Source organism: Emys orbicularis, chromosome 8 (assembly GCF_028017835.1).
Source record: "Emys orbicularis isolate rEmyOrb1 chromosome 8, rEmyOrb1.hap1, whole genome shotgun sequence".
NCBI lineage: Eukaryota > Metazoa > Chordata > Testudines > Emydidae > Emys > Emys orbicularis.
This window is the reverse complement of record NC_088690.1, coordinates 34,784,752-34,806,470: the sequence shown is the minus strand read 5'-3', so window position 1 is coordinate 34,806,470 and position 21,719 is coordinate 34,784,752. Positions and strand designations below refer to the sequence as shown.

The window sequence follows — 21,719 nt, the reverse complement described above, 5'->3', positions numbered from 1 at the left end:
CAGATTATCTCTCTAAAGCAAGAGGGGAGAGAGGTATGTGATGGGGGTGTTCATCCCACACTTGCCCTGAAGAGGTTAACATAGGCTAAGCAGGGCAATTAATCATACAGACCACAGTTGAGGGGGATCTGGTAGTTTGAGTAATCCACTGATTGAATAAGGCAGGAGCATGCCCATCTGAAGAGGAATGAGCTAGGCTGAGTTTATAAAGACAGGAAGTAATCCTCACTGAAGATAACTGTGATGTGAACTAAGTAATCTCAGTCACTCTTTGGGAGAAGGGAGGTGTGGTTGGGGGGGCTATGGAGTCAAAGTAGCCCACAATACTCCCCTGGGAGGAGGGAATTTCTGGTTGGCAAACAGGGGGAGGGGAGCCCAGAAGGTTAGGAAAGGCTTAGGGAAAAGGCAGTAAGGTACAGAATGGAACAGACTGCAGCTGCTGATTAGAGGGTCCTGAAGCTGGAGTAGTAGGTGGGCCCAGGTTCCCCTATCAGTCACGGGGGAAGTGGCACTGGCTAGGCAGTGAAGAGGAAGACAGCCTGAGCCTGTTTGGAAGAAGGGGCTTTGATACCCTGGAAGGATAGAACACATGTGACTTGGCTGGAGGCTAAGCCACAAACACAGAGCATCTTGTCTTGCTGAGAGTCAGAAGGAGACGGTAGGGCATGTGGCAAGCAGTGAAGGGAGGTGTCAGACCTGGAATCAGCTAATCACCAGAACAACCAGGAGGAAACACAGCAGTAGTGAGTAGACCCCATGACAAGGTGCTGCTCTTATAGGGCAGCTTGGAAAATTGCAGTGGAGCCCTATGTAAATGTCAGCTGTAATATTTACCTTAAAGAGCAAATACACAAATAAGAAACAATATATAAGACTATAGAATCAAGTCAACCTTGACATAAATTATTTTTCAGTGGATGAATCTCAAACACAAGCTAAGTAAAAATATTTCTGTAAAAAAAATGCAAAAATTAACTTCAAGCAATAAACATGTATATTAAATTACTAACTCAGATGGGGAACAGCCATAGACAATTAGCCAAAGTACCCATGATGAAAATTTGGCAGTCCTCTAATAACATTAGGTTAAAGGACTTGTGTAAAGATTTTCAATATCTGATTAAAACCTTTTCCCAAAGATTCTAATCTAGAGGACTCTTGAACAAGAAATACAATAATCCTAGCAACTGTGCACCAATCAAGCATTTTAAAATTAATCTCTGAATGAAAATCCTGAACCTAAGGAAAATTAGCAATTAACGGAGGAAGTAGGCTCGAAAGGATATGTGTATATGTGCACAAAGGAAGCCATTTTTTTATTGGCTGATTAAATCTGAACTGTGTAGTCTTTGTAGACTTTGAAACAATGAGAACACAGATGCAGGCTGTTGTATAGATTTGCCAACAATTGGCCATTAATGAGGTCTTCATTTTCATGACTACAATCAAACCTTTTCCTCTGAACAGAACAACTTTAGAATATCCTAAGTGCCCTAATATATGAAGCCTGCTATATTGAATTTATTAAAACGGATGTCAGTAATTTAATTGATAGCTACTTCATTATAAAACATCTGGTGAATCTCAAATTTCTTTGAAATTCAGAATTTAAATTAGATGGCAGTGTTTGAGTAAAGAGCTCCAATCACTTTGCAAACATAACTGATTTCACTAACTGTATTTTCTTAATAGCTAAGTCCACTACATGATTAACTTCAATGAAATAATGGATATATAGCTCTTGTTTTAAAATGTAGGAACACAAATTCGAAACAGCATTATTTGCTCAATAATTTTCTTCAAACATAGGTTAGACCAAGCTCTTTATTTACTATATTTAGGAGTATACAAATTCTACTGGATGACTGTGGAGAGCTTAGATTCTTCCTGAAATCTTCCATGTTAGTCCCACACTCTCTTTCAACCGATGGCCAAAGCACACTGCACTCTGGATGTTCCAACAAACATAACCGCCTTCAGACTGTTTTAAATTATGCTGGGTGCCTAACCAGCCCCAAGCTGGCTCCAGAATCGGGAATGAGTATGAGAAGTTGGTTTGCCAGGCACTGTTCTAGTGCACCTGAGGATTGAGCCCTATCTAATTATTACAAAAACCTTGGTTTTATTTGGAAATGACACTGAAGTCAATAGATGACGTTCAATGTTGACATAAATGGTGGAGAAAGTTACATGTTGGGTGTAAGTAGTAAAGCAGTGTAGCTTGTATTGTTCTGACAAAACATGTAACTTGCACAAATTGCAGAGCAGAAGGATGTGTATATCAGGAAAAACAACAAACAGGAGTGGGGGAGGGAGGGATGGCTTTATGTTGCACCTTGTTTGATTTTCCTGCTGTGTCCCCTCCCTTTCCATTCCTTCAGAACATTCCATTTGTTTTGCCCTCGCACTGAATGCCAAATCAGTAAAAGCTATACCTCTTCTGCTGCTGTTACTGCTAAATTGGCCTGGAGATTCCATGTGAATTGCACCCACTGCATTTGGCCAACTCTATTTACAATACAACCAAAAAAGATTGCAATGGCCAAACATGTATTACTTACCTGACCCTGCATAAGGGAACAAAGAAAAAAATAACAAACTCCAATGCTGGAAAAAAGCATCTACTCCTATAGTCAATAGTGTGACTAAAGTCTCATGTACTAAGTGGAAAACTTAGTGAACACATTCCTGGATCTGGTGGGATCCAGACATAATCAGAAATGGAACATCTAGATCTCTGACTACCATGTGGGTTGTATTTCTTGTTAGTCCCAAACTATTATTCCCAGGACTGGCACAATGCACTGGATGAAGCAATTGCTCCAGATTATTCAACAAGATTTTAAACTTTTGCTCTGCAGTTTTTGGTTGTTGCCTTTCTGTTCCACCCCCACACTGTAGCTGGACTAGTACAAGGAGGTGGAGTGAAGAGAAGAGTAGAAATGATGCAGAAAGCAGAGCCAGCGCTGGGCCTGTTGCTATAGGAAGAGAAGAAGAGAACATCCTAACTGGTAAAATTTTGACTGTTAAAGCCTGGATTACTTTAAGAGGTGCTAGATCTTGTTAATGAATTAACAGGGCTTCACTTCAGAGAAGGTCCATCAGTGATTGTGTTATTCCAGAAGTGTTCACACAGCGCCCCTGGGCCTTAAAATGCAAGACACTTTAAATTCTGCACAATTCTCTACAGTTTCATGGCTTCACAACCATATGTGGTTTCTAGACTCACTTCTTTCTTTACAAGAAGGTCCTGCCATAAAACCACTACTTAGAAGCTCAGCATAGTATTTTTCTTTACCTTCAGTTTAATCAGAACAGCCTTCCTTAAGGAATGTAATAATAATATATACTTGCAGGGCTGGTGCAAGGATATTTTGCGCCCTAGGTGAAACTTCCACCTTGCGCCCCCCCCACTCCTTCCCTGCCCCCGGAGCATCGCTTATTATAAACTTTCAAAAATGAATACTGCATAATGTGGCATTGTTCATTAGAATTAATACATGTTCGGCTTGAAAATGTATTAATTTCATTATTTAGTCTACATATTTAATGAAAATAAATGGCCTTGGGTCTCCTGCATGTGGCTAGAGTCCCTCCTGCCCTCTCCCCTCTCCCCCCCCCCGGCAATGGATCTGGAAAGGGCTGTTTTGGGGATCAGAGCACAGAGCTGGGAGTCAGGATCTGGCTTCTATTCTCCACCCTGGCACCAACTCACTGGATGACTTCAGGCAAGTTACTTCCCCGTTCTGGGCTTCAGCTCCCCCGTTCTGGGCTTCAGCTCCCCCCAGCGCTAAGGTGTGAAATGGTTCCTTGCTCCTGGGCTGGAAAGTGCAATGCAGGCAGGAGGCAGTGTCTGAAGGCCTGTCTTCCCCACAGGTGTGAGGCGAGGACAGAATTCCAGCCTCCGTCATGACCGTCCTGGTTGCTTTACTCTGCCCCATGCCAATCACTGCTGAAGCTCCTTACTTGGAGAGCTCTGGCCCAGGGCAGAGGAGTCAGTGTCATTCTGGGCCTGATTTTCAGAGATGCTGAGCACCTGTGGTTCACCCGATGTCTGTGGGAACTCCAGGGTTCTCAGTACTTCTGAAACTCAGGGCAATTTATTTCAAATGCTGGGCCAGGACTGAGCCTGCAAAGGCAGGTCCATATACACCCCTCAATCCACAGCAGATCTCCCATCAATAACAAAACAAGCAATCAGGAGAATGATGAGGGGCAGTTGACCCAATGCTGGGAGTGGGGAGGATATGGTCCTAATGTGGTCACTAAACTTCTACTTAGTAAAGTTACTGGTGCATCTGCTGTCATTCAGTGGGAGAACAAAAGTCTCTTGGGTGCTGCAGCCTGCCCAGGGTTCAGCTGCACTTAACCTGAGTTGCTCGCACACTTGCAGTGGTTGTGCACCATGCAACTGGTCACCCATGTTACATGAAAATCTGGCTCTGACAGTGTTGTAATTAGACTTAACAGTTACTGCTGTATTTCCTAGAGCTGTTGTCCCAGGCTGGCTGCAGACTCAGGTAGACAGAACTGTGTCGGCTAGACACCCATCACCTTTGGAAGATTTTCCTTGTAGCCATAAGGGCTTGAGACAGCTGTGTTTCTTCACTGAAAACTTGTAGTGTGCTGCCCCCGAATCCCAGATTAATACCTTGAGTGGGCAGGTGCAGAGCTCAGGGCTTGAAGGCCTCTGGTCTAATGGTCTGAGCCAGCGCAGAACTAGGAGCCTCGATCTCCTGTGTTCAAAGCAGGACTCCGACAATGACTCCCTGGGTGACCTTGGGCATGTCACGTCCCTGTTCTTTGCCTCAGTTTCCCCAAAAATGGGGGTCTATTAATCAGCTCCACAGGGCTGCAGGGATGGATGGGGATGAAGCCTTGGAAGGTGGCACGTGCTGAGGATGGTTACACTTTTGCAGCTCTTTAACCCTGTATCCTCTGGCAGGGCCATGATCCACCCCCGCAGGTGGACCGGTAGCCACGGTCTCCTCTTCCTTCCCCCCCGCCACTGCATTGCTGTCAATAGGGCCAGCTACAGGGGGGCTGTCGTCACCCACTCCGATCTGCAGCCGGCAGCCCTTGGGCAGCAGCCGCTGCTGTGGCAGGGGGTGTGGGACTGCCAGAGCCGGAGGGAGCGGGCTAGGGAGTGATGCGGCAGCCTGGGGGCTCGGGGAGGAGGTGGCTCCGGGCTGGCAGGGGGGGGCGTGGGCGGGCAGTGATGTGGGGCATGGCGGAGGGAGGCGGCGGGGCCCGCGATTGCAGAGGATCGCCCGCAGAGGTAGGTGTTAACATGGCTGTGAGCGGCCCATCCCCCCGCCGGGAGCAATAGTGTAAAAAAAATTTTTTGGGCACTGCTTTTTGGTGCCCCTAAATCTTGGTGCCCTAGGTGGCCGCCTAGTTTGACTAGTGGTTACACTGGCCCTGTATACTTGGTATATGTAGAATTCTTTTCCTCCATAGATCTCAAAGCCCCAGATTTTTAAAGGTATTTAGGCTTTGATGTGCTCAGCACTGCAATGTCTAACTGATGTAGGGGACTAGGTCTCATTTTTCAAAAGGGATTTACGCTCTTAGGAATCCAAATCCCATAGACTGTCAAGGGGATTTAGGCTCAGGCATCTGCTGACATATGATCGTTTGGGGGAACCTAGTGACCTACAGATCTCTGGGGTTCCGTGCGGGGAGAGTTGCTTCATGGGAAATCCCCGGGGGCCTGTGGGTTGGACACTGGGGATGCTCTTGACCAATGGGGGGCTCTGAGTCTCCTGTTGGGCAATTCTAGGCTGTGGATCCCCACCTTGCTGGGAACAGCAAAGACTATTTTTTTGGGGAGTGGGGAGAGTGGTAACCCCTTGGGGTTTAGAGAGCATGTCCCCTTTAAAACCTCATCTTAAAGCAGAGGAGGTGCTGGTTGTTCCAGTGGGGAGGGGGTTGAGAGAGAGAGGAAGAGTGATAGGTGTGAGTGTGGCCTTTACATAGCAAAGCAGCCGAGAACCAGCCAAAATGCCAGGAAGGACAGAGTGCCAGCCAGGAACATCCCAGGATGGGAGGCAGGAAGAGCGCTGTGCCAGGAAGGAATCACCTGAGAAGGACAAACTGAAGCCAGACCCAGTATTGCCATCGCCCAGAACTATACTGGTCTGTGAGTACTGGGGCTTGTGACTTTGCACTGGGAACTAAGGAGGGAGGTTGTAGCTAGTTAAGTGAGGTTGTTGCACTGTGTGGGTGTGCAGAGAATGGCAGAAGAGGGCACTGGAAAGGTTTGTTGGGAAAAGTTTACTGGTGCCAAAGACAATCAGGAGCACCCAAGAGTCACTGCTGGACTAGAACTCTGCCAAGGATTCCTGAAGTCTGAATCTAGATGCATTGCTCAGTGTCTATCCTTTTATATGAGGGTAACGTTGGGCCCGTGGGTCCTTGTGTTGTATGTAACTCTGCTTTACTGCTCCCCCTCTCTCTTCCCTCTGTTTTCCTCCATTCATCCCACTGTCAATAAATATTTCCTTTGCCTGTATTCATTGTACTAATCCAGTGTGCATATGTATTTAGTCAGTGGGGTTAGGAACAGGTGCTCCTGGGGTGGAAGGGAGATTCTCTACTGTGTTCCTGCATGTGCCTTTTCTTGGCTAGAGCTGCCCTGTAGAGCGGACTCCATCTTGGCCATGAGCGTAGGGTGGCCAGATGTCTGGTTTTTTGACCGGAAAGTCTGGTTGAAAAGGGGACCTGACCGGGTGTCTGGTCAGTAGATGTGACTGGATACTAAGTCTGGTTACGGCGAGCAGGGGAGGTGCCAGGTCATCACCCACTCCAGCCCCTACTCAGCCGGAGCCGCCTCCTGCCTTCATCAGGCGGCTGCAGCTCCCAGCTCCGCAGATAAGTCCCTACTGAGCCGGGTGGGAGGGGGAAAAGCAGCGAGGAACTTGGGGCAGGGGGGAAGAAGAGTGGATGGGAGCAGGGCAGAGGTGTGTGGGGGAAGAGGTGGGGCAGGGGAGGTTCTAGCACTTCTGCTAGAGTGTCTGGTTTTTAAATATTACCAAGTTAGTAACCCTACATGAGGGTGCTGTAGTTATACTGAATATGGGAGGTGACCCACTAGAGAGCTGTTGCCAGAGCTGGCCTGCAAGATACTCAGAATTTATGGATGGTGAGGCCAAGGCCCAGTCTGTAGTGCAGCAGAAAATTTGAACACGACTGCCTAGGTACTACTGGGACAGATGTATTAGAAATCCCATAGGGAGGCAGCTAGGAATAGAGTTGGTAGAATAATCAGCATGAATAATGTATTTGAGTGCTTCCCCATCAACTATTCAATAAAGATTTTCATTATTCAAATGCCTCTGTACTACTGTGATATTATTTTGTGAATATCTTTGACCAATCTGATACATTAGTAATAACTTCCTTCCTTATTTGACCAGCACTAGATGGGACTAGACCTGCTGCTGCTGTCTGACCACGTGGGTGGAGGGAAGGGAAAGGAGAGATTAGGGGGAAATTAACCACTCTGGGAGGGTGCCCACTGCCCAGCATCTTAACTCCAGATCTGGGTGCTACTTTCCCCCAAAGGCCTAGAACTACGGAGAGGGGCACCCTAGCGCCACAGCATTGGACCAGGGTCTTGGGGGGCGGGGGGGTCGTGGATCTGGGCTCGTGACTGAGGGGGTGTCCCACCCCCCATTGCAGTCGCTGCCCCACGTACTGGGGGGGGGGTGCTCAGCACTAGGCTGTTGCGGCGGAGGTGGGGAGCAATCCCGGCCCCTCAGCGCTGGGGCGGCCAACTTCCCCTTTAAGCTGAGGAGGCGGCGCGGGCGGTCTGTGTCGGCAGAGATACTGGCCGGCCGCCCTTTAAGACTCCGCGCTGCCCTGCCAGTTGCTGCCGTTGCCGCCGTCAGCGCTGAGTGGCAGCTGGGCAGCGAGGACGGAGCCGCTACCTGCTTCTCCTGCCCTGCGGGCCGCAGCGGCCCCCGCCCCAGCCCGTTCTCCCGGCGCCGCGGTGCGAGCGGAGGGGGCCGGGCGGGGAAGCGCTGCCTCCGCTCCGCCTCTGAGCGCAGCCCGCTGCGGGGATGTGCCATTGCCATGGCGAGGCGGCTCTTCCCGGGGGCCTGGCTCAGGAAACGCTACTACGCTCAGGTAGGCCGGCAGCGTGCCGCCCCCCGGCGCTGGGTCGGGGCCGGCCTGTGGGGCGAGGCAGGGGGCGATGTACGGGGCGGGCACCTGAACCGAGGCTAGGGGGAGGGACGTGCCAAGCCCCGCGAAGCTCTGGTGGGTCCGGGCCGGCTCCCCTCTGCCCGCTGTGCAGGGGCGCTGCCGTCGCGGCCCCTCTTGCCTTTGCCGTCTGTGCGCGGCACAGAGGTGTGGGCATTCCCCAGCCTGGCGTGGGCGCAGCTATCCCCGCGCGTCAGGCTGAGCGGGGCGGCACCAGCCCGCTGCCCTCACTTCTTCAGCTATGCGCGCTCCAGCTGGCCGCGGGGCTTGGGCAGCTTCCAGGAGTGGGATGCGGAGCAGCCTCGGCCGCTTGGCAGGTTAGATCACGGGGCTGTGAGACCGGTAGTGTCGCAGGGGCACTTGCAGCGAGACTTCATTAGTAAGATCTAAAATGGGACCCTAAAACGCCAGCCGCTAAGTTGAAGTGTCAGCACTAGTGTCATGTGCCTGTCACGGGTTAATGCAGGTGTATAATGTCTCACCATGTGCGCGCGCTCTCTCTCTCTGTATTTACTTTTGAGGGTAGTGTATGTTGATGGCTGGTCTCACTGGTTCTTCATCAGGCCTCCTAACACACTGTCATAGGTCTCTTATCAACTCTATCCACCACCTTAACCAACTCTCTTTAGCACGGCAGTGTTGATGTTCATGTAGTGTGTAAAGTCCTCTCTGACAAAAGGTTCAGAGAAGGGCAATTAAAATTATTAGGGGTTTGGAATGGGTCCCTTATAAGGAGAAATTAAAGAGCCTAGGACTTTTTAGCTTGGAAAAGAGGAGACTAAGGGGGGATATGATAGAAGTATATAAAATCATGAGTGATGTGGAGAAAGTAAATAAGGAAAAGTTATTTACTTGTTCCCATAATATAAGAACTAGGGGCCACCAAATGAAATTAATGGGCAGCAGGTTTAAAACAAATAAAAGGTTGTTCTTCACACAGCGCATAGTCAGCTTATGGAACTCCTTGCCTGAGGAGGTTGTCAAGGCTAGGACTATAACAGAGTTTAAAAGAGAACTGGATAAATTCATGGAGGTTAAGTCCATTAATGGCTATTAGCCAGGATGGGTAAGGAATGGTGTCCCTAGCCTCTGTTTGTCAGAGGGTGGAGATGGCTGGCAGGAGAGAGATCACTTGATCGTTACCTATTAGGTTCACTCCCTCTGGGGCACCTGGCATTGGCCACTGTTGGTAGACAGGATACTGCGCTAGATGGACCTTTGGTCTGACCCAGTACGGCCATTCTTATGTTCTTATGTTTACAGGGATTATCAGAAACCAGAGAAAGAGGCTGGCATGTGGACTAATGTGTGTAACAAGTTCCAAACTGCCGTTCAAATGGCTAGCTGCACCCGTCATATTACCAGTGGCTTTGTGCCACCGCTGTATTCATGTTATATATATATATATATATAATTAACTCTACAGACATCCATTCCATTGAGAAGAAAATGACAGGATTCAATAACAGTTTAGACTAAATGTAATTCTTTATATGGGTAGCAAGATGGTTCATTTTTGACACATCTGCCCTAAAAGCAAACCATTTGAAAGGGATCTGTATTTTGTTGTTGGGAAGAACTGTATCTTGTATATACAACAGATGCTTCACCCTGCCTGTGTGCTCATGCATGTCCTTGTGTGTGTACCTCTGTATGTAGTGTAGGCAGCATAAATGTATGCTATGAATATATATTACATAAATTGTCTGTGCATACACTTCCCCCATCTGTAATATTAGGGTAATAATAACAATCTTTGTAAAGTAACTCAAGATCTTTTGGTAGAAAATGCTCTTTGCCTTAAGAATACTTTGTGATATGGGGTCTCATATTGAAATCCACAGACTAACTATGAGCTCAGTCTAGGAATATCTTCAGGCATATGGGGAGGAAATTCCTTTTATCTGCTTCATATTTGCATTTTCATTTCAGTGGGTGTCCATTGCTTTTTCTGTTTCGAGAGAGGGTAAATAGAGCACTTGATTAATCTTCTCTGTACTATTATTCAATTACTACGTCACCTCTTTCCTCATTCTTAAACCTAGTAATCCTAAACTATCTTCTTCATCTCTTTGTACTAAAGTATTTCCATATCTCTAGTCATTTAGATTGCCTTTCTCTAGAGACCTTTATAAGGGGTATTCAGAGTGGAGGGGTGTAACAATGCTGGTTTTGGTGAGGCCCAATTGAGAGTGCCAATTCAGGACAAATTGCTTAAAGCGGGGCAGTTACAGCCCAAGGCTGGGAGTTTTCCACCTCTAAAGTAAAGCAAACCAAAGCAGCCGGACAGAGAGGACTTTGGTTTTACCCCACTGGCTAACCACAAGTCACACAAGCAATTCCCTTAGACACTCCAGTTTCCCAGTATCACCACCAGTGCCACTTGTTATGGGGATAAATGGTTATGAAAACCAATGCCCCAGTAAAAGAAAAAAGGTTCTCCCGATCCCAAAGGACCAAGCCCCAGACCCAGGTCAATATACAAATCAGATCTTGCCCACAAATCACGCTGTTGCCAATCCTTTAGAGTCTAAAGGTTTATTCATAAAAGGAAAAAGATATAGATGATTGACGTTACTGTATGTAATTGATTCTATTTAACCAAAGTTCTTGGTTCAGGCTTATTGTAATGATGGAATAAGCTTTCAGGTTCAAATCAAGTCTCTGGAGTACATCCCCAGCTGGGATGGGTCATCAGTCCTTTGTGTAGAGCTTCCATTTGTAGCAAAGTCCCTTCAGAGGTAAGAAGCAGGATTGAAGACAAGATGGAGGAGCTGCAGCAGCTTTTTATAGTCTCTTGCTATGTGGTCTCTGCTTTCTTTGGCCCAAAGACAAGCTGTCAATCACATGGCATGGAAAAACCTCAGAGTTCTGTCCATAGGCATGTCCCTGCATACCTTGTTGAGTCACAATGTGTGTCTGCCTTCTCTCAATGGGTCAGTTGTATAACTGATGGTCCTTAATGGGCCATCAAGCAGGCTAGGCAGAGCTGACACCAACTTGTCTGGGGTGTCACCCAGAAGCATAGCATAAGTTTGAAATACAGACAGTATAGAACCAATATTCATAAGTTCAACTACAGAAATGATACACACATATAGACAGCATATAATAACCAGCAAACCATAACCTCTCCATAGACCCCTTACCTGACAACCTTTATACAATATTTGCTGCAAATATATAACAGTGGTTGCAACAGTCATCTCTACTAGTTACAGATTATGTCAATAACGTCACACTAGACCTTTATAGGGGGTATTCGGAGTGGAGGGGATAGTATTGACTTCTATAATGATGCTGTTGTTTGGTATGCAATATTGTCAATAACATTTGCATTTAAAATGGGAAGGGTTATCCTTAAACTATTTATTTAGTTACCTGCTTATAAAGAACTTTTATCTGTTGAAGTACATGCTGTAAATTCATTTAAAAATAAAATGAGACACTTGTACAGGCTTCCTAGCTAGGACCCTCCAAACTAGTTGCCTCCTCTACCCTAATATAACTCAATCTAACCACTATCAAATCTCTGCTTTACCTCCACTCACCCCTCACTGGACTTGGGATGGGAAAACGTTGGCTTTTGAAACCACTTTTTGCAGAGACATAATTTTGAAATATACAGAAAACATGAGTCAGAACGTTGATAGAACTTCTCATTGGGATCCCTGGAACAATTTTTCTTTTTCTTTTTGTTTCCTATTCTATCTATTGGGGGAAAAAAGGAAAAGTAGTAGCCATTGTGACTTTGGACTGATGCCTCTGAAAAACTGTTTTATGGCTCTGCTTTGAGAGGGCTAATGAGATGGCCTTTGAGTGTGAATTTATTTTGCTATGTTATGATATGTGCCTTCTGCCACTCGATGCATGTGTAGAATTGGCAGGAGGCTGTCAATATGTTGGCTTTACTTGTCGTTATGTGGTGGTGTTCCCACATTATCTACCTCTTCCTTCTAAAAATCCCAAAGGGCTCACCAGACTTTATATAAAGGGTTCATTTAATCCATTATTGAAATGTAGTTATGTCTGGGATGGAGATTGGAAGACTCTAAACAACACATAGCAATGCTACACAGCAGTGCAGGACAGAAAGAGAATATTATTGTAAAGAGAGAAAGCTATTGCCTAGTTCAGTGGTTCCCAACTTCATTGGTTCTTGTACCACCTTCTTAATTTTTTTTATTTTTTTTTAATTGATTAACATCTAGCTCCTGTAGCAAGTTTGGGCCCCCAAAGGTTGGTAAAAACGAGGATGCAAATCTAAACACTTCACTCTTGTTTAATGTGTAAACCAGATAAGAGTAGAAAATTTGGCCTAATGTCTATCTGGCCATGTTGTGCGCCTCAGGCTGTATAAAGGGGCTGAAATCTGGCTGTAGCTGGCTGATTGATAATACCCTGGCCAAGGAGGATGGAGTGGGTTGATCTCTTGGCTGCTGTAAAGTCATCAGAAGGCCGCTCCCAACCCTGGCATCAGGGGCGGCAGGTTTGTATAATTTTTGGTGGTGCCCAGAATGGGTCCAAGTCCTCCCCCACTGCCACCTAAGGATCTGGGAGGGAGTTTGGGTGCGGGAGGGGAGTTTGGGTGCTGGGTGTAGGCTCTGGGCTGCGGCAGGGGGTTGGAGTGTAGGAGGGGGTGTGGGTGCGAGCTCTGGGCTGGGACAGGGGTTTGGGATGTGGGAAGAGGTTTGGGGTGCTGGGTCTGGGCTCTGGGGGGGGTTTGGATGCAGGCTCTGGGCTGGGACAGAGGGTGCGGTACGGGAGGGGGTGCAGGGCGTGGGGCTGGGCCAGGGATGAGGCGTTTGGGGTGCAGCAGGCAGGCTGCCCCGGGGCTGGGGGCCAGAGAGGACTCCCCCCGCCTCCCCAACCCCCTCTCTGCCAGCAGCAGCAGCAAGCTTTAGGGTGGGGCCCTCCCTGACACTCACCCAAGTGCCGCCCCCCCCCCCCCCCAGGCTGCTGCTCAGGAGGTCCTGCCAGGATAAGCCCCCCTCCCCCATAGAGTTGACTTGGAGTCGCCTGCCTGAGGGGGTGTTGCCATGTGCCTCCTCCCCTCCTCCCTCTGCAGGCACAGCAGCTGCCTCAGGCTGCCCTCAGTACCGCTCCCTTGTAGCTGGCGGGTGAGGAAGCACAGCACGGAGCTGCAGGAGGCAACTGCCTGCTGCCCAGGGCAGGCAGGGATGTTTGGGGGAGGGGGCGGGCAGGGTTGGGGGACGCTCTGGGGGAGGTGTGCGGGGGCAGCAGGCGGGGCCGGGGGAGAGATTGGGCCCCGAACACTGGTGGAGCCCAGGCCACCCGGGCTGTGAATTTGCTGGAGCCCAGGCACAACAGGCCCATACAACTCGCCACCCCTGCCTGGCATAGATACTGGGGGAATCAAGTGTTTCTCTATAGTGCTTCTCCACTAGCATTTATTCTTTTAGGCAATATAGAGCAGCCCTGGGCTGCAGTAATTTACACTGGTGTTGAGACAGTACAGACCAGCCCTCAGAATCTGGGACCCAGAACTGTCTTGTTTGATGCTCCCCTTTTGGAACGTGGCTTCAGAAGAGAATCTGTCTCACTGCTTTTTTTTTATTTTTGTTTTTTATCCTCCTTACTAACAGTCAAAAGCAGTATATCCCCAAGTGTGGGTATATCTCCCTTGGGGAGGCACAAATAACTAGCCAGAACGGCACTGACAGATCTGTTTTGTAGAGCCTCAGATTTCAAGTCTCCTACACTTTTAAAGAAACCAACTCTCTACTTGTTATGGTTGTAAAGAAAAACTTGACCTGTGTGTTACACACAGTGTATATCTGATGAAGCAATGTCTGCCTGAGTCTGAAGGAAGTCTGAAACAATGGCTCTGAGGTATGAAGTGCCCCGTTCATTTCAGTGGATGCTAACTCAGTAAATAATTTAAATGTTAACACTGTTAACTATTTCACTGCTCAAACACACATGGGTGTGTCTGATTCCCTTTATTTTGAAGGGAAGGGGGCTTAGCTTTCAAAAATTTGGGGGAATGTTGATCTAGGTTGTTCCTAAGAGCAGCCAGTTTACCTGCAAATCTTTTAACTAGAATAACTGTATTGTGAGGCTGAAGAGATTGACAAACTAGCAGGTTCATGTATAGCAACAGTAGTGTAGAGCAGAGCTTTTCATGATTTGAAATTTATGAGCTACCAAGAGAGATACTGTGCTGAATTTTTCAGTCATATCATGTGCAGTCCTACTGCCTTGCAAAATTTTGCCTCTCAATATTATTTATGTTGTCTTTAAAGATTTCAAGTGCAAGCAATCAGAAAAGTCATTGGTAGCAGAAAATTACTGTCATCTGATTTCCCTCAGTTTTTAATCCTTGATTTATTTTCCATCTTCTTTACTTATGAGAGAACATCCTCTTTCTCTTATCTTTTACTGTAGTACAATGTCCATCTCTCACTTGTTCCTCAAATTGGTGATTATTCAAAATATAAATAGTTCAAGACAATCATCATAATGTATATGTTCACCATTTTTAGAGAAAATATGAATGCATCCATGCCTTGTCAACTGAAGTTCTCCATTATCCACAAACCCCAAATGTTGTGTTCACACCAACCTGGCTGAAACATACTGTGTCTTTATAAATCATTTAAAATAGAAATGAGCAGATAACAAAAGAAAAGTCATAATGTGGTCAAATGACAATATTAATGAACTGGAAGCATAGTAAACATTACCTGGAACCTGCAGTACAGAACTGGGACCTGTGATCTATGTAGTTTATTTAAACACGATTATATAATACGGTGGTAAAACACTTTGTAGAATTAACCAAAGGGATACATGTTACTTAAAACCTTCTTATAGCAGAAGAATATAAAGTAGTTACAGAAAAACTGGCTAATAAGTCTTCCTGATATCTTTCAGGTTGCTGTTACCCATGTCATAGAATATCAGAGTTGGAAGGGACCTCAGGAGGTCATCTAGTCCAACCCCCTGCTCAAAGCAGGGCCAATCCCCAGACAGATTTTTGCCCTGATCCCTAAATGGCCCCCTCAAGGATTGAATTTACAACCCTGGGTTTAGCAGGCCAATGCTCAAACCACTGAGATATCCCTCCCCCCCTCCTCTGGAATGCATCCAGCTTTGAATTTTGCCAGAAGTGGTTTTACCAGATCTGCATCCCAGGGGATGACAGCAGGAGCGGCGCCAGGGTTTTTTGGCGCCGTAGGCGGGGGTCCTTCCGCGCTCCCGGTTGTCGTCGGCAATTTGGCGGCGGGGGGGTCCTTCTGCACTCCCGGTCTTTGGGGCACTTCGGCGGTGGGTCCCGGAGCGAGTAAAGGACCCACCACAGAATTGCCGCCGAAGACCCGGAGCGTGGAAGGACCCCCCGCCGCCGAATTGCCGCCGAGGGCGGCAAAATGCCGCCCCTCCCCCCAAATCCTGGTGCCCTAGGCAACCGCCTAGGTCGCCTAAATGGAAGCGCCGGCCCTGGATGACAGTATAATTACCATGCAGCACACGTTTTAGTAGAATGTAAAAGTGATGGCAAGATGTTTGACTGTGTATATGCCTTTTTAGGTATGTCAAGCTTCTTCCTTCATGCCTTTGTTCCCTGGCTCATGTACAAGACCAAGAGGATTGGTGAGAATGTAGGGTGGAGGAAAGAAACAGTATTTGCTGGCTCTGGATTATTTTCTTCCTTTCTGGCTCATCTCAAAATTCTTGCCCTCCCAGCGTCCTAATCATGTAATGATTGTTCATAGTTTTCTAGAATATTGCCATATGTCCATATGAAATCTCTGTATGAATAATCATCTACACAGTGAATATATTAAACAAACTTTCCATAAAACCTACATTCTTCTTTTTCCCCCTCAGTCACTACCAGATTTTCTAAAAGTATGTTCTGGCTTAGTTCTGTTTCTGTTCTACAGTTGATCAGCCATTATGTTAAAACCTTTAACAAAACAAAAGAGAAAATCCTGTAGCTGTTTACCAGGATCAGTTTTATTTAGAAACGTAAGGCAAAGAGGTTTTCTTCACAATATTTGCATTAGCTTTCACTTGCTGTAATTTCTGGTCAGTTGTGCCAATCTTACTTCCACAGTTTGCGTGGAAAAATACTGAGGAAAGCATGTTAAATATGCCTTGCAAGAATTGTCAATAAATATAATTCAGAAACACAAAATAGAACTTCTCTGTCAAGGGGAGTTTTGCAGTGAAGAAACCTGTAACTGGCTGCAAGAAGGCAGTTTTTAGGATTGCCTTAGGTTCTAAGGATCTGATGAAATCATTCTTAACCACTTTTCCCTGTAGGGATTATAGAAGATTACATCAAGAGCAGGGTAACTAAATTAATTGCAAAGCAGCAAAAGATTCACTCTTAAAAAATCCAAGGAAAGAAAGGGTCTTCCTGTAGTAGAACAACAGAGTACCTTTCTTTCCAGCCAAACACTGCCCCCAGCATCCTGTTATCTGCAGACTTGCTGCTGTGCAACTGCAGTCCTCCCCAAGAGAATCCGTCACCTCTTTTGTTTAATTGCTGTAAATTACTCTGGCATCCTGCCTAAAGTTGCTTGTCCAAAACAAAGTTTGCAAGCCATATTGATCCCAGAGTTGTGTGAACAGCTGTTTCATACAAATGCCCTGCCATGGAGGACATTCAGTCTGTTTAAAATCAGTCTTCCAAAAGTGAAAAATGTCTAAAGTAAAGGACTAAGTTAAAGATGAACTGCAAAACTAAAAGCAGCAAAGAGTCCTGTGGCACCTGTGACAAAGTTCCTCCTCTACCTTGGTGAGTCCTGCGCTTATTGGCAGATTTGCTCGCCTCAGAGATCTTCCCCTCTGGTGGAACCCACAGTCTGGGTCAACTCCTCCTGTGTCTGATCAGGAGTTGGGAGGTTTGGGGGGAACCCGGGCCCACCCTCTACTCCGGGTTCCAGCCCAGGGCCCTGTGGATTGCAGCTGTCTGTAGTGCCTCCTGTAACAGCTGCAGGACAGCTACAACTCCCTGGGCTACTTCCCCATGGCCTCCTCCAAACACCTTCCTTATTCTCACCACAGGACCTTCCTCCTGGTGTCTGATAACGCTTGTACGCCTCAGTCCTCCAGCAGCTCACCCTCACCCTCTCAGCTTCTTGCATCTCTTGCTGCCAGCTCCTCACACTCACGCACAAACTGAAGTGAGCTCCTTTTTTAAACCCAGGTGCCCTGATTAGCCTGCCTTAATTGATTCTAGCAGCTTCTTGATTGGCTGCAGGTGTTCTGATCAGCCTGTCTGCCTTAATTGTTTCCCGAAAGTTCCTGATTGTTCTGGAACCTTGCCTGTTACCTTACCCAGGGAAGAGGGACCTACTTAATCTGGGGCTAATATATCTGCCTTCTATCACTCTCCTGTAATCCGTCGCCCCACAAAGTCACGGGACCTCCTGGTCAACCTCCTCCTGGCCCTAGCGAAACTGACCATCTTTAAAACCAGAGTGAGGAGGTTGGCCGATGGAGTCTCCTGTGACTGTGGGGCCTATTTCCGGTCCTCCGTTCGTTCATGTATCCAGGCAGAGTTCCTCTGGGCGGTGTCCACTGGCTCCCTTGACGCCTTCGAGGAGCAGTGGGCGCTGTCCGGGGTTCTCTGCTTGGTGTCCCTGTCTGGTTCACTTCGTTTGACCCTTTGACCTCACTCCTGTCCCTGTTCTTTTATTAGTTGTCCCCCGTAATTTTTTGGTCTCCAGGTCCTTTGGACCCCCCCTTAGGCTGAGGGGAGATCCTTTAGCAGTGGGTGGGCGAAGCCATTCACAGTCTTTGTTTAATCCTGAGCTGATGGTGTCAAATTTGCAGATGAACTGAAGCTCAGCAGTTTCTCTTTGAAGTCTGGTCCTGAAGTTTTTTTGCTGCAGGATGGCTACCTTTAAATCTGCTATTGTGTGTCCAGGGAGGTTGAAGTGTTCTCCTACAGGTTTTTGTATATTGCCTTCCTAATATCTGATTTGTGTCCCAATAGGATCACTCTTCTGTAGCCATCTGGCCTGACCCTGTCACACTGGTCTTTGTGAGATGGGATAAGGTGGATCTGCCATGAAGGTCCCCAAGTACTACTGCTACCCTTCTAGCCAAGGTGATACCCATGAGGAAGGCAACCTTAACTGATAAATGTAATAGGGAGCAGAAGGCCAAGGGTTCAAACAGTGGGCTCATTAATGTAGAGAGCACCAGCTTCAGATCTGAAGATGGTGCCAGCCTTGATAATGATGGAAACGTTCTTATGATACCTTTTACAAGTTTTATTGTTCTACATGGGTAAAAGCTGAACAATTTTCCACCTGGGGAAGGAAGGCATTAAAAACAGCTGCTATATATACACACACACACTGCAGTGAACTGAGTAAGAGGGCTGAAGATTTTGAGAGGAAATAGTCTGGCTAAAGGGGAATTTCAGCTTCCTCTGGAAGCAATTGATGCTCAAGAGACGATAGGAAAAAAAGGTGCTTTAAAAAAAAAAAAAATCACTCTCCTGTAGCCATCTGGCCTGACCCTGTCACACACCTTCTAGACTAACAGACATATAGGAGCAAGAGCTTTCGTGGGTGAATACCCACTTCTTCGGATGCATATAGTGGAAATTTCCAGAGGCAGGTATAACTATGCAAGCAAGAGTGAGTCAGGCTAGAGATAACGAGGTTAGTTCAATCAGGGAGGATGAGGCCCTCTTCTAGCAGTTGAGGTGTGAACATCAAGGGAGGAGAAACTATTTTTGTAGTTTTAGTCTATAAGGTGCCACAGGACTCTCTGCTGCTTTTACAGATCCAGACTAATACGGCTACCCCTTTGATGCAAAACTAAAGTGAGAGTGGAGTTAAGTCCAAAGTGGATGCTGAACAGCTCCTACTAACCAGGCTTTTTGTGTTGTGGTATGTGTGTGTTTGGAGATGGTGGTGCTTAGAAATAAGTTGGAGATTTTTTTTTTTTTTTTTTTTTTTCTGGCCAACTTGGGCAATAGAGTTAAAGGGAGTAACTGAAATCCAGTCTTAGGCTGATATGTACTATTGTTATTGTGTATTCTGTAGAACCCAGATCCCAGGTACTGAACAGAATTGCCCTGGACTGTACCCTTAAGGAGCTCACAGTGTATAGATAGCTTTACACTGGTGAGCAGTTACTCAGCTGATTAGTCCTATTGACATCAGTACACATTACATTTCAATTGTATGTAGATATCTAGTTGACTTACGTTAATATTGCTGAGTTCTAATTTAAAAACAAAACAAGGGGCTTGTCTTCACTGCATTGTTATCTTGAGGAATAACTTGAATGTTGTCCCTTACCTGACTCAGGTCTGCACACAAACATCTCTAGCTAAAGTCAAGTGGTGCATTAAGCTTGAGGTAGGGGCTGGTGGCCTGTTGGGATGGATGGGTTGAAGCTTGAGTGCAGCTGAAGTTTGCATAGTAATACAGTCAGGACTCCCCTTACAGTCCAATCCATTCAAATATCGGGAGGTCCCCCCATGCCTTCCTGAAACTCCCACCCAGGTTAATTGTTGTCTGTCCCCCCTCGCATCTTGATTGGACATTATTTCCACCCTGTATTAATACTCAGTTTGATACTTGGACCCTGTCTTCCATGTGCCCTTTTGCACCTGTAGCATTTGTTCTAGCTCAGCTATTAAATCCCTGGAGACACTGTACTGCTGGGAAATGACTAAGTGAAACCCTGGCAAGCTCACTCTACTACAGTTTGACTGGGTGATTGCCAGCATGCAGCTCTGTACCTAGGCAACTCAAAGGCCTTTTGGGAAGTTCATGAGTGACTGACCATGGAGCATCCTGAGGAGGACCCAGAGCTGGGCCTGTTGCTGGCCACGGAGTTCTCGGGCGAGGCAGAACTAATGCTAGGGGCCACAGTCACTCCATCCTTGACCAAGACTCTGGGGAGGAGATGCAGAAAGAAGCAGCTGAAACAGCATTACTTCAGCCAGGTAAGGACTTGATTGACCATTGTTATGGTTAGGGGGGATATGACATAAGAGACCTGTTCTTACCTTTGTAGAACCAATCTATACAAGGGGATGTCATGTGGTGGAGGTGGCCTTTAAGAGATGCCATCTGTAGCTTCCCTTTAGGGTGTGGGAACAACCATTACCTTCACCATCCCTGGCATCCAGAGGGTAGGTTTTAGGTAATGCTGCCTCAGCGTTTCTTGCTGGGCATAGGAAACCATGGTCTCCTTCCCCCCGCAGAACTTGGCATCCAGTAAGGTCCACTCAGCACAGCAGGGAATGTAGACGTACCAACTGCCATTTCAGGAACTCTGGAATTTAGCAGCTGCAAAGTGAAGAGTTTCACTTAAGGCCTTCACTCCCCTCAATTAATATCTTGATGTGACAAAGAAAGATAAAGGGGAGATTCTCTTCCTTTTTTACCCTACACCAGGGGTAGGCAACCTTTCAGAAGTGGTGTGCCGAGTCTTCATTTATTCACTTTAATTTAAGGTTTCGCGTGCCGGTAATACATTTTAATGTTTTTTAGAAGGTCTCTCTCTATAAGTACATACAACAATAGTTTAGTTATATAATATAGAAAGTAAACAAGGTTTTCAAAATTTTTAAGAAGCTTCATTTAAAATTAAATTAAAATGCCGATCTTACGCCGCCAGCCTGCTCAGCCTGCTTCCAGCCTGGGGTTCTGTTCACTTAGGCCGGCAGTGGGCTGAGCGGGGCCTGTGGCTGGGATGCCGGCTGGCAAGAGGCCGGCAGCCGGGACCCCAGACCTGGGGGGGGAGGGGTTCAGGGCAGAAGGCAGTGGGGGTGCAGGGCAGAAGGCAGTGGGGATGTGGGGGGTTCAGGGATCAGGGCAGAGGGGATGTGGGGGGTTCAGGGCAGAAGGCTGGGGGTGTGTGTGGGGGGTCAGGGCAGAGGGCTGGAGGGTGTGGGGGTGCAGGGCAGAGGGCTGGGGGTGTGTGGGGGTGCTGGGCAGAAGGTTGGGGGTGGGGGGGAGTTCAGGGGTCAGGGCAGTGGGGATGTGGGGGGGTTCAGGGGTCAGGGCACAGGGCAGTGGGGGTGTGGGGGGAGTTCAGGGGTCAGAGCAGAGGGCTGGGGTGTTTGTGGAGGTGCAGGGCAGAAGGCTGGGTGTGGGGGGGAGTTTAGGGGTCAGGGTAGAGGGCTGGGGTGTGTGTGTGTGGAGGTGCAGGGCAGAAGGTTGGGTGTGGGGGGGTTCAGGGCAGAGGACTGGGGTGCTCGGCTCATAGGGGTGCTCCCTGCCCTGAGCGGCTCATGGCAGGGGGCTGGAAGGGATATGCCCTGTTCCACCCCCTTTCCCAAGGCCCCATCCCTACCTCTTCTCTGCCTCCTCTACGGAGTAGGGAGCATGCTGCCACTCCTCTCCCTCCACCTTGCAAGAGCCATCAGCTGATCGGTGCAGGGAAGAAGAGGAGGAGGGGCAGGAAAGCACCACGCTGGGGGAAGAAGCGGGGGAAGGGGGAAGCTTGGCTGTCACAGGACCAAGCTTGGCCTCCTGCCCCTGCAGGGGAGAGCGCTGGGCAGGAGGGCT

General features: G+C 47.6%; 1 protein-coding gene across 1 annotated transcript in view; it reads left to right on the top strand.

Annotated features, from left to right (window-relative positions):
• The first annotated feature begins 8,076 nt into the window (after positions 1-8,076).
• The window catches only part of DIPK1A (divergent protein kinase domain 1A), a 53,092-nt gene continuing 39,449 nt past the window's right edge, over positions 8,077-21,719 (top strand). The window contains exon 1 of the mRNA XM_065409849.1: positions 8,077-8,130. Coding sequence (XP_065265921.1) covers positions 8,077-8,130 — 54 coding nt within the window. The remainder of the gene's footprint in view (positions 8,131-21,719) is intronic.